Here is a 14,708-nt window from a genome sequence, read left to right as displayed (position 1 = left end):
GATAAGTGGTTTTTGACATCTTTTATATCTTTTATGCTCATATCTGTCCCTTTTTTTCTGATTTTTGTTACACATCAAATCATGTGGCTTAAACTATCTCTTCTGTAAAATTAATTGCTGAAAGGCTGATCTTCATTTGCGAAGTGAAACACATGTTCAAGGGGTACTTACCGCCTACACTGTTATGTTGAATTTGACTCAGGTTTTTAAAGATTCTATGAAATATAGTTAACTTTCCAGGGGTGTCATGACTGATAAGAGATCCTGATTCTTTTTCACATTATTTCATTTATTAAAGAAGAAATGCATCAAATAAGATATTTGAAACATTAGTTCTTGTATTAGAGAGTCTCCTAATAAAACAACCAACAAAATTTGTGTAGCCTACATTCAACCAAATATTAATACATTTTGTAGGATGATGTAGGGACCCCAAAAAAATCAAAGGCAAAGACGGAAGCAAATAAGAGCACATATGCTTTCGGTTTTCCTTAGTGCATCTAAGGCTATAAATCAAAGGCAGAAGATACCATTCTCCTATAAACCAAGAGCATCTATTTTATTTGTTACTAAGCTTAAAATTGGGAAACATTAATTTCAGTTTTGGAAAGGGATTTTTTTAGCTGGTGTTAAAGTCAAGCAGTCTGTTTAGCACTCATCAAAATGCAGTAGTTTATCCTTTTAGGCAAATCCTTTCAATTAAGTCAGGTTTTTCCAACACATTGAAAATGAAATCCCAGCTAGAAAAGAAAGAAAACACAAAGGGAAAAAGAGAGAGAAAGGAAAAAGATGGGCATGAGAGGACAAACCAATCAGATTTAGTGTTATCAGCCAGCGGAAGTTTTAAACAAAACAACAGATCACCGAGTGAAATCATACATTTGCTCGCAGAGAGCATCCTTTGGCACTGCCTTCTAGGTGATCTCTGAGCTCCTCCAGCTTTCGATGGAGCTACATGTAAACATCAGAAAATGAATTGAAAAAGCAACCTGTTCTTTGGTCATGGTTTTTTGGTTTTTTTTTTTTCTTTTTTTCTTTTTCTTTTCCTTTTGTTTCTTGTTTTAAAATCATAGGATAACACATTTCTCACTGCCTCTGGCAAAATATTTCAAGACACCAAAATGATTTCAACAACACAGACATACAAGCTCGATAAACTTCAAAACCAGAAATAAGATATTTTTGTTTCATGAGCATGGCTCTTTTCCCAGAACAAAAAAAACACTGAAAAAAAAAAATTAAGGGACTGATTATTCTAAAGCAATTGGATCTCTGCTACACTGATTGTTTGCCTGTTTATTGTTAAGGTGGTATTCAAGAATGTATTCTCAAAGGGGCCTATGTTCACATTTTGGATTCCCAGTTGGGATATCCAACTATATGGATATTTATGTAAGATTTTGTGTCTAAATATATACTCTGGGCAGTAAAATTAAACCATGAGCAGTCAGGTACAGAAATAAGAATCCTGAACTAGGTATCAATGAATATTCATAAATTCGGAGGTGAATCCCATTCCTTGTAAGTTACATTGCGTAAGTTACAATGTGTATACATATTACGCATGTAGAAGTGTATGTGATGACCCATTAAGATGAACAGGTCGTAGTAAGTACATACACAAATCTCAGCACAGAAACTGTCACTGTCTTATCTTTTCCCCTGTGTACATTCAGTGGTTTTCAGCCTGAGGCTAAAAAAAGTTCCTCATTCACACAGAGGGCCCTTCTCATTTACACTGTAACGAAAACTTCTTCACAAAACACAAGATGAAAAGATAAAGCCTCACAGACAGTGAGGAATGCTAGAGATGCCACTAGGTATGACTTGTATTAACAGAGAGCAACAGGCTTCTTTTCTATACTGAGATCAATTTAAATGGTGTCATTACTGGAAAGAGGTGCATAATTAATCTCTCCCCTCCCCTTCTTTATGCTCAGTGAAATAACATTTTCACAAAGAGCAGCTGTAGAGCAGTGTTAGAGAACAGAGAGGATGGCTTGTCCTGGAACAAAGGCAGTACACACATACAAAAACAAAACCAAAGATCAAAAAACAAGAAGGCGGGAAAGGCAAGGAGAGTGCAGAAGAAAAATGAATTAGTTAGCCCTTTAGAAAGTGCTAAAAGGAGATAAAGTGAAAAAAAGGTGGAAAGTTGGGTGGCTGAAAGAGGCAACTGTTGAGATGAAATCTTAACAGAATGGCCTGGACTGCATGTGATCAGCATCCTGACAACAAGTTACGTCCTATGTTTTAAATCGTTTATTAGAGTGTAACGCTATACATGATTTAGATATCTGCCTGATAAGTGCTCTAAAGTTTTGAGTATATTATGCAAACAAAAATGGAGAAACGGGGACTAACTATTAGCAAAACAGTGGCTCTGTTCTTATTAGTCTCACCTGAATCTCTCTCATTTCCTCTTTATCTGCTGTTTCTTTCTGATTTAAAGGCTCGATATGGATGAAGCATTCAACTTTCCTATCATGGTCTTTTGCAGAATTTAAATGCAAGAAATGCAAGCACTATAAAAGTTAAATTGTGTTTTAGATGAGAAGCAGTATTCTGAAGATGAGTAAGTCACTTCTCTGTGTAACAGGCAGTTAAGTGGCAAACAACACACATCAGAGAAGTGGTTTAATCATGATCATGGAATTATAGGCACTTCAAGAAAGTCAGTTTTTTGTATTTCGTGACATTCAAAGCTTACTATCTGGCTTTCTGTAGGTTGTTCTATGTGTAGCACAGAAACAAACAAAATGTGACCCAACAGCAATAAGAGTATTGAAATAAAAATGATGAGATGGTGAGAAATGGAAAAGCCCCTTCCCTCCCTCCCCTCACCTCCCCCTTGAAAAGGAAAAATGTAGGCTATAGAAGAAAATTTGCAAAATAAATGTTAGAAACATATTTACTTTGAGGGATCCAACTCTACTAGCAACTCCTTTGCTTTCATCCGGCCGTCTAATTTGCTACAATGGAGGAAGATGGGTAAAAAAAGACAGAAGAATAAAGAAAAAGTGAACTTAAAAAAATTTCCACACAATCAGTTAGCAGTACATGCAAGACATCAATTTGACTCTCTGAGACACCTCTAGAGGACAAAGACACAGACTCTAATTTCTGAAATAAATGGTGTTTTATCATGTCATTTTAACCTCCCCTTCTTTTTCATTATATTACCAACCTGGCATATATTCTGCATGCTAAATTCACTACTATTTCTAAATGAATACACATTACTTATCTGATTTGTATATGGAGAATATTGAAGTCCTAAAACTCTAACTGAAGAAAAAAACACTATATCTTCTACAAATAATATGACCATAGTATGCTATAACTGTGAGTATCAGGCCTGACAAGTATCATTATTGATACCTGACAGAATGCAATACAGATTCCAGTTGTCCCGCTCCTAGAGATGTTAGCCACTGCTATCAAGTTTCCCAGTTAAAAATTATGCTGCCCAACCAGAAAATTTTAATGCCAGACCAATATCAGATTTTTCTTTTAAATATACAGTGTATATGACTTCTCCCACACATCTCCTACCTGATTACTCTTCCTTTATTATGTAATTTTTTTCCTAGATGACGCAGAGGGTGGAAGAAAGAAATGAGATAGATGCTCAAAATGCCTTGTATTGATAGAAGCACACAAAATAAAACATTCATTTACATCCAGAGTTCTTTTCAGAATTGTTGAATCCAGTAAGTAAACCTTTTTTAATGATAAATTAAACTGGTGTCTCGTCAATTGAAGTAGAGAGAATGAAGACAATAAAAATGACTTTGGGGATATCTTTCTGCTTGCTAGTCTCAGTCAAGCCTGAATGGTTATTTCACAGTGTGTGTAAGACTAAGTCCCACACAACTGAGGTGAAACCTTTCAAACTACACTCCCTTTCCTTTATGAAGTCTCAGCAAGGAAGCCAAAGACTGAATGAACCATGGAAATTTAACTATGCTGCTCTATGCTGGCCAGGACATTCCACAGTAAAAGTTAGATTGCCACTGCTTATATTTTTTTCTGATCCTTGGAGAACATAAAAAGTTGTACTCAAAACACAGTCAAGAAATTTTTGCTTTCTTTACCCTATATTTAGAAGAAAATAATGCACCTAAACAATACATTTATTTAAATATTTAGTTCTAATAGGATATGCCTTAGTAAAGTACAGTGGAAACATCTATGAAAGCTGTTGCTTTCCTTTCCTACTGCATTAGAACAATATCAGTTTTGAACTATGAAGCAAAACGTCGACACTACAGTTTCGATGGAGCTCTGAGTAAATCTCCAAGCAATTCTAGTATACTGAGTAGGAACAAACTGTTATTTATAAAAAAAAAAAAAAAAAAAAAAAAAAAGTCTCCTTTAAAACACAGATTCAATTTAAACATACACATTTGTAACCAATTGCTATATGTCTTAATTCAAAAACAAGAGGAAAAAAACCATCAACCAACAAGAACCAAAAAAAGAAAAACCAACCAAAAAAAAAAAAAAAACAACCTTTCTCAGGAGGAAAAAGAAATCCCTATTGGAAACAAAGAGACATGAGTTGGTACAAAAACACTTGGCCCAGTATTCTGGTATAAGTGCTATCAATCTCAGAAAGTATAACACCATCAAATAGAACACCATTTTCAAATATAACGCTTTCAGTTTTGCTTTGAAAAAATGAGAACTAGAAAAAAGAAGAAAATAATGGAAAATAAATATTGAACATCTTACAAAATCTTAATTATGTGGAATCAGGAAATTACAAAAATGCGATATATCACAGAATAGAGGGGAAATGTTTTAAGATACAGCTATATGCAAGCCCTTCACAGAAGAATACCAGTTTCATTTGGTTACTTACCAGTGTGGGGTAGTGTAGCTACTCAAGTTGTTCTGAAGATTTAGGACTTAGAAATGAGTCTGGAAATACCATAGGTGCATATAACTGAAATAATTTAATCTTTAACTCTTCAAAATATATAGAGAAAAATATACAAGATCTATAGATTGCAAGTGATGAAATAATAAATGATTGAAAATATAAATTGAGAGGAAATAGTTTAATGTCAGCTCTTGTCTTACTCACGTCACAAACAATATATGCATGGTAACATTTTCTAGGGGAGCCTGGACATAGGCACACAACCTGGTATTTCTCAAGGGATGAATCAGAGTTTTGTGCAATATGTATACTACTCATGTTCTTGGTATTGAACAGGGTATTACTCTGTGTGTGTGGGGGGGGGGGGAAGGGGGTTTATGCAAAACAAAAATCAATGGTACTTTTTTTCCCCATGGCAAAAACCATGGAAAGAAATTGAGGTGTATCCTTATTTTTGCTCAATTCCTGTCTAAAGTACGAGACGCTGGTTGATAAAATAGTATTTTAGAAAAGGACCATGGATTATACACTCCTCATTTTTCAGACACAACTACACACAAGAACCCTATCACAGATGAGCACTTGTAGCTACAAAAGACCAGAATGAAAGATTGTGCACCTACATGTTCTTAATCAAAAGTATATCTATATCACCAGAAACTTGTGTGATCTAAAACTGAGCCCTTTGATTTTTCTATTAATCATCTGTTTAGTGAAAAAAATTCTTCTAAGCAAAATGTAGATCTAATAAAAAGAAACCAAAGAGTGAATCTGAAAACACACCACTCAATTTCTGTTTTTATGTTTACTATTTATCATTTTTATATCACAATACAGTTAAATGAGTAGATAAAAAGATAAGGCCAGAGCAATACTAAGTAATTGTTATCAAAATGTTATTTGAGAGAAGTGAAGGTTTTGGAACAATCTGAAATAGTAGCAATGAAGGAAGACATGTTCTGTGGCTAACACTCCTAGGAAGATGAAGGTGCAATGCACTGACAGTTAAGACATACCATATTAACATCCCTTTCCTATTCACAAGGGAGTAAGATAGGAGTTAACAGTTAAGGATAAGCCACAGGTGTCCTGTCCTGATCTTTGAAGAACAACGCAGAGTTATAACAAGAGAATAATGATAGGAAGCCAGTAGAAGAAAATTCAGGAAGTAGGGAAACCAGACCCAAAGACTGAGCAAAGACTGATAATAGATTTGTTAGAAGTTGAATGAAAACTGTGGGTACCAAAAGCCAGGCACATCATGTTTTCCAAGCACAAGTTCTATTATTATTCCTCTATCCTCTAGTGGCATCAGTAAGAAACAGACCTGTTTATCCCTAACTTTACCTCAGTAAAAACAATTTATGAAATGGAATATATATATGTATAAAGCAGATGTACTCACAGGTCATAAAGAAAAAAACAAGTAAGGCACAGGCAAATGTGAGAGTCTGGTTTTGTTTGGATGTTTAAATGAGTTCCACAACAGCAGAACACGTAGCACTACCTATTTCACTTGTAGACTCCTTCCAATTCCTCAAGATAAAATTCTGCTCTTGTTATTCCTAATTTTCCCTGCTTACTGCTTCTGGCAAAGAAAACAGAACTTTGCAACTTTCATATGTTTTCATATCCAAATTCAGCAAGAAGCTGAATTTCTGTCAGGCTATTTTCTAAAATCCTGGCTAATACACAGTTTGACAAAACATTTTTGATATGATCAAATCATTTAATTCAGAAACTGAATACATTCAACACCAGCAATGGAAATTCTTTACAGCATCAGCTTAAAAAGATGTTAAGTTCCATATTCTGTAATGGTCCAGGCATGCACTGTTGGAATCATATCAATCAAAAGCAAGTGCTTATATTACATTATATGGCATCCAAATGAAGTTCAGGTTATTTGCTGGACACATAAGAACTATATAAAAGCTAATCTCCCACTTGACCACGATGCACTCTAAATCTATTTATTTTCCCACAGCAGAATATGAAAAAATAACAACGGGATAAGCCTTTCTCCAATCTAACATAGCTTAAAGAGAATGATTCAGTGCAAAAGCAGGTGTATGTACAAAAACAATATAAAAAAAAGATCTGTGAGATTAATGCATTGCAAAAAACATTCAAATTTACAGATGAGAAACTAACAACGCATCACAGTATGCTTGGAAAGCCTTCACGTGAAGAAAAGTCTGGAATAGCAAAATACATTAAGAACATGGATACCTAGGAGCAATTGACAATTATTGTCAAATGCCTGGATATTCATCCTGTTGATAATAGCACTTTCAACTAGGGAAGAAGATAGAAGATAGTCCACTGATGAAGAGAAAGCTATGAAAAGCTATCCTATGCATGTTATTACAATATTGTGGTTCAGAAAAATTTTCTTGAAACCTCTCACACCACCCACACTAACAGAAATGAATCTCAGAAGTGTAACTCAACTGAAAATTATTTCGCATCAGCTGTCCAGAAACAAAAACCAGATCTCCACATGGAAGTGAATTCAAAGGAGATTATTATTAAAGTCTAAGATGCTTTTTCTGACCCTTACCAGTATTTGTCAGAGTTCACGGTTCTCCAGAACTGGAGATAAAACAACTAAAAATACTGATATGTGCAGGATTTTCTACAAATTTTGCTTGCCTGATCAACAGCAGAAAATACGAATACAGAAATCTACACTTCAGTTACAATTTTCTTCCCAGTGCTCTATATAAAGTGAGCAGTTTTGACTCCTAACAAAGAGCCTAATGTATTTTTAATACTGCAGCAACTCATGTTCTTTTAAGTTAAAAAATGCATTACATTCAGCTTTTACACTCATGCATAAAAAAAGGGTTTGTAGTTGAAGGCAGCTTTACTTCTGCAGTTTTAGGCAAGACAAATGCCTACTAGTTGAGGCTTCCTGAGTAAATGTGGAGTATTTCCAAACAAAGGGAAGAAATACTTCCATTACACAGATAAACATTCTCACACAATAAAACTAGTCTCCTGTATGCATTACACTGACATAAATGTTTTATTAGGGCTGCTGCACTTCTTTCCCCACACATGATAAACCTCCAGAAGTGTAATGTATAAAAACGCCACCTGATGCCAACATAACATCACGATCATACCATCACACATTTTGTTCACAGTATCCACTTCTCCATATGCAGACTAGAGAACAAATGCAGTCGATGTGGGCCAAACAGTGATACCAAGAAATGCAATTATCTTGCAGCTCTGCAGGTTAGAAATGAATTTCATCACCAGATCAATGCTCTGTTAAGTCAGATAACTGCAAAGATAATGTAACCACATGCTTAAACAGGAGGAGCTTTGGTGATACACTGGTAATTTTACACCCACGTGTGGCAGCCTATTTCTTCCAAAATATCTACTGACTTCTATAGAACTCAGTGGTCAGAAATCTACATAAAGTTGATGGGCAAAATGTGCAGCCAGGGCTATAAAAGATTACAGTAAATACAAACATTCCATATTATGCCACTATTCCCAGAAACTTAATATTCTAAATCTCACCTACACTGGACTTCTGGTCAAATGAAAATTAGACCATCATTTCCACTATGCAGTGAACAAGTTTATACTTAAGAAAAAAATAAACATAGTTAATCCAAGGTGGTGACATTGCTCTGGATTGCAAGTGTATGTTCCTCTCAAATTAACAAGTGAGTTTTGAACGAGCAGCTCTTTTGCCTTGTTGCACTAAGTTGAACTGAAATTCTAAAAGGTGCAATGTATATAGGAACATTCATATTTCAGTAAAGGACAGAGTCCTTTAAACATTTCAGACAATAAGCTAGCTTCTACCAAATACATATTGGTGGTAATGGTGAAAGCTGTCGCATGAACAAAGAGACTCACAGGGAACTCAGTTGGGGGACAGCTATGTTATAAGTGAATCTGCCAAGAAAGTTGCTCTCTGACAACTTTTAGCAAGAGAATTAAGGGAAAGACGATGCATTAGTGCTCAGTGTTGTAAAGGAAAGTTTCTACCTTTCTGAAAACAGATGGATCAGTGGGGCTTTAAAGGGAAGGGCAAATTTCTTTGAGGATAAGTGCATTAACTTTAGTTTTCAAATATCTATACTTTATCCCTTTTGCTAAGCAGAAATGAAATTGGAAAGTCTGCGTAAAGCTTCTTGTCACATATTTCCTCAAATCTATGCCACCTGCAGAGCTCAGTAGTAAAAGAGAAGTTAATAGGTTTGTAAAGACAACAGGAAGGAGTGTACTTGTTGAAGTTATAGGAAAGAAAGTTCAAAAAGTGCAATGATACCCTGAGAAGCTGAAGAAAAGGTGGAAAGATCCTGGATTCAGTTCACTTTGCAGACACTTAGAACAATGTAATGATGAGTAGTGAGTGATTCATGTCAACTTCTGCTCACTCTGACGGTATTTCTGAATGAAATGATTCAGAAGAATCCAGGTGAAATTTGTTCCATGTGAAGTTCACAAACCAAATCGGACGTGCAATGCCAATGCACAGAACTCCTAGCTCAAAGCGCTCCTCACATTTTGAAAAAGCCTTTTTAAAAGGGAAAAAAGGCAGACAACAAAATAACTACAGCGAATGGTGCAAATTTAAAAAAGATGGCCAGCAGCTGGCCTGAAATCTTGCCAAACTTGTCAATGGTGGTTACTGAGTGACCTTCATAAATCTTCTCTAAGGCATTCAATAGGAAAGCCCAGTTTTCAGTGCAGTAGTTGGAGATAAACATGTTCCAAATATGTTCAAATCTCTGACCCTCAGGATCCCTGATCTGTCATAGAGCGCTCCTGTAAATACCTTCCAACAGTAACCACTTGTAGGTTCAAATAAAATGTTCTTCACTCAAACACGCAGGTTTTCATAAATCTCAGTATCAAGAAATGCCTACAGAAATTCTTGTCAGAGAATATGAAATGCTACTGTGAAACTGAGCTAAAATAAATAAATAACCCCTTTATTTCCTTTCAAACAAGTAAATATATTGTTGAATTGAAGGAATCAAATTCTATTCCATGTTTCTCAAATGACTGTTGTTGTTTGTTTGTTTGTTTTTGTTTTGTTTTTGTTTTTTTTTGTTTTTTTGTTTTTTTTTCCCCTGAGTGTTTTTGTTTCGGAAATTCTTTACAACTGAAACATTTCCACAGACAAATTTTAAGATGCTATTGTTTAGATTAGGACTATCAGGTCTTCAGGTGAACGTAAACAAGAACGATGACAACAGCTCTTATTAGGAGACACAGAAAGCGATTAACTAGCAAAATTAAATCTATTATGCCAGGAAGAATATGTTTATGGAGTGATGGATAGACAAGAAATCTGTTTTGCTAATATCTAATACAACTTTGATAATAAGACTTGATTCCTCATTTTAGCTTGCAGATTCTTACAAACTCATGTAGGAATTAGAACTCTACCATGACTGCAAATCTGTAAGCATGTGTCTTATCAACACTAACAACTTTATCTTTTCCAGTTTAAATTAAAAATGACAGATAGGGGAAAGACAGCCAGCAAGTAAAGAAGAGAAAAAAGACAATTTTTTTCCTAAGCAGAATATAATGAGTGTAAGGAATGAGGTACTGCGATAGAAAAAACATCTTAAAAGTACCATAACAAGTTTCTTAGGCTTCTTCATGATCAAAGAAACTTTGCACATTCAAGTGGAAGAAATGAGTATCAGTTAAACTGATGATCTTGCAAAGTGAAGCACTTTGAACACCTCATCATTGAAGTGTACTCATTGAAATGGTGATAATTTCAGCCTTTCCCTTAGTCTTCTATATCTGCTTCATTTGACTTTGACACACAGTATTGGCAAAAAACAAACCAACGTTGCGATTACATTTATTTATGGGAAAAGCAAAGACTTGAACTTGAAAGCTGTAATTTTCTTTTATACTAATATCATCCCTAAGATTAGAAAGAAAAAAAAAAAATCATAACTTTGAAGCAATTACTCAGTTATTTGGATAATTTAAAACAATATACATATATATTCTTTTAGGTTATATGAAGTTGTAGGTATAAAATTATATGCTTTATAAAAGCCCCCAGTGTCACTAGGCAAAAATTTCCATTTACATTTGTAAAAGGTATCTTACACTGGGTATTGCATCATTTTTGTATCTGAAAAGAACGCTGCATTAATCTCATGAAAATGACATCCATGAAAATATCCAAAAATAGGAAGATCTCACAATCTAGGAAACTATTGGAAATATATAAAAAACTTGCAAGCCATATGGTGCCATCTTAGACTTTTGTCACATGACTAGCAAATTCACTTGACCTTGCTGAGAAAGCATTAAAACTTTTCTAAGACCAAAACTATATTGTTAAAGATAAAAATATGTCAGAATCACTACAATACTTAAGGCTGAATAACTAGAAAGGAGAGGACTGCTAGTTCAGTTTTCCCTAGAGTAAAGTGTACAATTGCCTCTCTATTTGAATCTTTCCACTATAAATACGTTTTAAATGCTCTTCAAGCCACAGTGGATTTTGCTTGAAACTTGAATGCAATTTATAGAACAAGGAAAGCATTCTAGAGGGATTTATTAATGCTCACACAAGAAAGCCTGCTTTGTTTTGGGGATGTACATAATGACATATAGAGTAGTCCCAATGGAAATTTGTCTTGAAAACCACCAAAAATTAATAGTAAAAAATACAGAATCACTGAATGGTTCGGGTTGGAAATGACTATCAAGATCATCACATTCCAATCCCCCTGCCATGGGCAAGGACACCTCCCACTAGACCCATTCAGCCTGGCCCTGAACACCCCACCTCCAGGGAGGGGGCACCCGCAATCTCTCTCTGATTCCTCCTTTTTTCAGGAAATTTAACTTCTGAAGACTGATTGAAATGTAGAGGTTCAAAGTGACTATTCACTGTTTGCTTCTTTCTTACAGACAGACTTTCAGAAAACATGGAAGATAAAGCATAAACAATAAAGACATCTACAATTAAATCTTCTATTTTGTGCCTATCTACATACTCTGTGTGTACAAAGAAAGAACATTATTTTTTTTCCAAAACATAATTATGAAAAGGTAGAGACTTTTCATAACAGATCAAGATTATCAGTAATGCACTCTCTCATACCTTCTTTCCGACACACTCATGCATTAGTAGCCTGCTACTTACATTTATTCAGTAAGGTTCTCCCTCCCATCATTGCAGAAGCTTGACTTTTTAAATTTTTTTTTTTTTTTTCCTGAGATGGACAAACAACTTTCCACTATTCAGCAAATTCAGTAAGAGAGATGTAAGGGTTTACATACATTTAGGACAAAAAATACAACAAGAAAACGGTGCAACAAAATAAACTGGAATGTTTCACAAAGAAATCTAGCGCCACTAATTCTCTGGCTAGAGCACCACTCCAAACAGTAACTATAACCAATGGAAATTAAACTGTTTTCTGATGAATCTTCCTCTTCTTTGTTTCAGTTCACATATGTATGCTTAGGAGCCACCTAGTGAGATCCTCAACCAGAAATTGAGAATACAGAAAAGGTACACATTTGCAGATCAAAAAGAAAAAAAAAACAAAAAACCTGGAACATCAACTAGATGTTATGTTACAGTTCATTTTTATACGCACTACTGCGTGAGTAATCTCTGGATCGAGAGGTTTAGTATGAATTCCATTATACTGCATTATTAGAAAGCTGGGATCCAGAAGGAAAAACACAGAAAGTGAAGATGTTTGGACATATTGACAAACTTGAAGAATGTGAACGAACTGTATTTTTAGACAACTTCAGATGATGTTTGAGAATTTAAGGGTAAATAAAAAGACTGAATAAAAGATACCAAGAATAGTTGGCGGTTTCATTTTTCAAAATACATAAAATATAGAGCTCTCTAACTGGCAAATGAGTTTATGCTTCTTTCCAAAATCCAAACTTCAGGTAATTGGAAAAGATGAGATTATTCTTCACGTTTATTGTCTTGCTGTTAACATTTGGGTTTTCCTTATTTTTTCCCTGAAGCATCTTGTACTACCCACTTCTGGAAGTCATTAAAGAAAAGCTAGACTAGGTAGATGTCTCATGGCAACTCCTGTTTTAAAAGTGGGGTGGTCTCTCCTATTTTGAACAAAATATGATCCTGCAGTAATACATGAAAAATGGGGCTTAACACAAAACACCAAAGTGCCACACAATTTTAAGAGCTCATCTCAACTAATTTCCCAAAGAAAAGCTTCAGTTGTTGTTTTTTTTTTTTTTACTCTTTTTTCAAAATCAATGTAGTTTCCTTCTGTAGACTCCAAATCACTGAAGACTACCTAGAGCATGAGTGTTGAACCTTCTGGTTTGCCCAGGCCACACTGAGTGAAGGGGAAATGTCTTGGGCTGATATTTTGCTTGTTGCTCAGTGATGGGTGCATGCCTGTGGCTGGGCCAGGCCACATGGGGAAGAGCTGCCACTAGGATGGTGGGGTTAATTATTAGCTGTACTGAGCCACATGCAGCCTGCAGGCCATAGGTTGGACACGTCTGGTCTAGAAGAATGCACTCTGCTTCATTGCTGATAAAGTTCATACCTTTCTACAGCCACACCTTCTTTAAAAAACAGAGGTTTAATCTAGAGCTATTAGCAACATTGACAGTATTTTACGCTTGGTCTCCTTCCATTTTCTTTGGACTTTTCTGTTTTGTCAAGAGGCATAAAACTCAGTGCAGCTCCTCTGTTTTGTATTGTTCTTCTGCTCAAGAGTTCTAATGTAGAAGCTCTGAGCTTCTATTTTTAGCCATCAGACAAGTGACAGCTTTTTTAGTAAAAAATGAAGGAACAGCATGCAGATTTAATTCTCTGAGTATCTTCTCAAGAAAAGCAGAATATAGTGAAGCTTAGTATGCTGTCTATCAGAATAATTTTGACTCTGTTACAGTGAAGGTGAGTACTGCATAAAACTCTCCTACAGACTAAACCAAAGCATTTCTATGGGTGGTTGCCTATAAATCTTGTTCGCTAACAGAAAAGAATGAGACAGCAGGAAGAAGAATTAGCAGATGCTAGCAATCATTTTAGGAAGCAGAATAGTCTTCAAGGATCACAAATTAGAAGAGGAAGAATGTTATTGTTCACCATCTGCTATGAGTTTATTAGTACGTCTGCATCTGGTACCACAAAAAGATCATTGTGACGTGAATACATAAAGCAAATTCAAGCAGAGCTTTTTTCTGCTGAAAAGAATCCTACTGCAGGTGGACATTACAGGCCTTGCCACTGGTCAATTCCCTTTGTCCTTGATGTATGCAATTCCAGTTTTTAAAAAGATAATAAAATAGAGTTCACTTTAACAATTAGATGGCATAGTATAATCAGTAAGAAGTGAACAATAATCCCACAAGGTTGGCATTAAAACTTTCTTACTATTAAATTTAGACTGTTTTTTGTTTCCAAGTGTCAGGCAGCAAATATCTAAGGTTGAGCAAAATTAGTTGGTTTGAAAGAGTCTTAAACTGATCAATAGTAGAGCAGGGCAGAGAACTGCCCCAGCTCAGGCTAAAAATTTGCACACATATTTTGTCAACAAAATACTACTTATTAAATGTTGTTACTCAGTGGCAGGATTATCTACGTTCCTGGGGATACGAAACACATTCAAGGTGTTAATGATATTCATGACTGATATTGCAGGAGCTAACATGAAACTTCAGTAATCGTAACATGTTGGTAGACCCACACATTAAACTGTGCAGAAGTGCACGTGGAATAAAGTACTATCTTGGATTTATCTATTACTGAGAATGATATATCCCTTGCATGCAAACCAACCTCTCCTAGCTGAGG

General features: G+C 35.3%; 1 protein-coding gene across 31 annotated transcripts in view; it reads right to left on the bottom strand.

Moving 5' to 3' along the window:
• The window catches only part of GPHN (gephyrin), a 240,785-nt gene that overhangs the window by 66,094 nt on the left and 159,983 nt on the right, over window positions 1-14,708 (bottom strand). For 16 of the 31 annotated variants that reach the window (XM_072337092.1, XM_072337096.1, XM_072337095.1 and 13 more), the window contains one exon: window positions 2,916-2,972. The exons of the other annotated variants lie outside the window; for them this stretch is intronic. In XM_072337092.1, the coding sequence (XP_072193193.1) occupies window positions 2,916-2,972 (57 nt within the window). The remainder of the gene's footprint in view (window positions 1-2,915; window positions 2,973-14,708) is intronic. 31 annotated transcript variants of the gene reach the window in all.

Source organism: Excalfactoria chinensis, chromosome 5, assembly GCF_039878825.1.
Source record: "Excalfactoria chinensis isolate bCotChi1 chromosome 5, bCotChi1.hap2, whole genome shotgun sequence".
Lineage (NCBI taxonomy): Eukaryota > Metazoa > Chordata > Aves > Galliformes > Phasianidae > Excalfactoria > Excalfactoria chinensis.
This window is presented reverse-complemented; position numbering and strand designations above follow the sequence as displayed.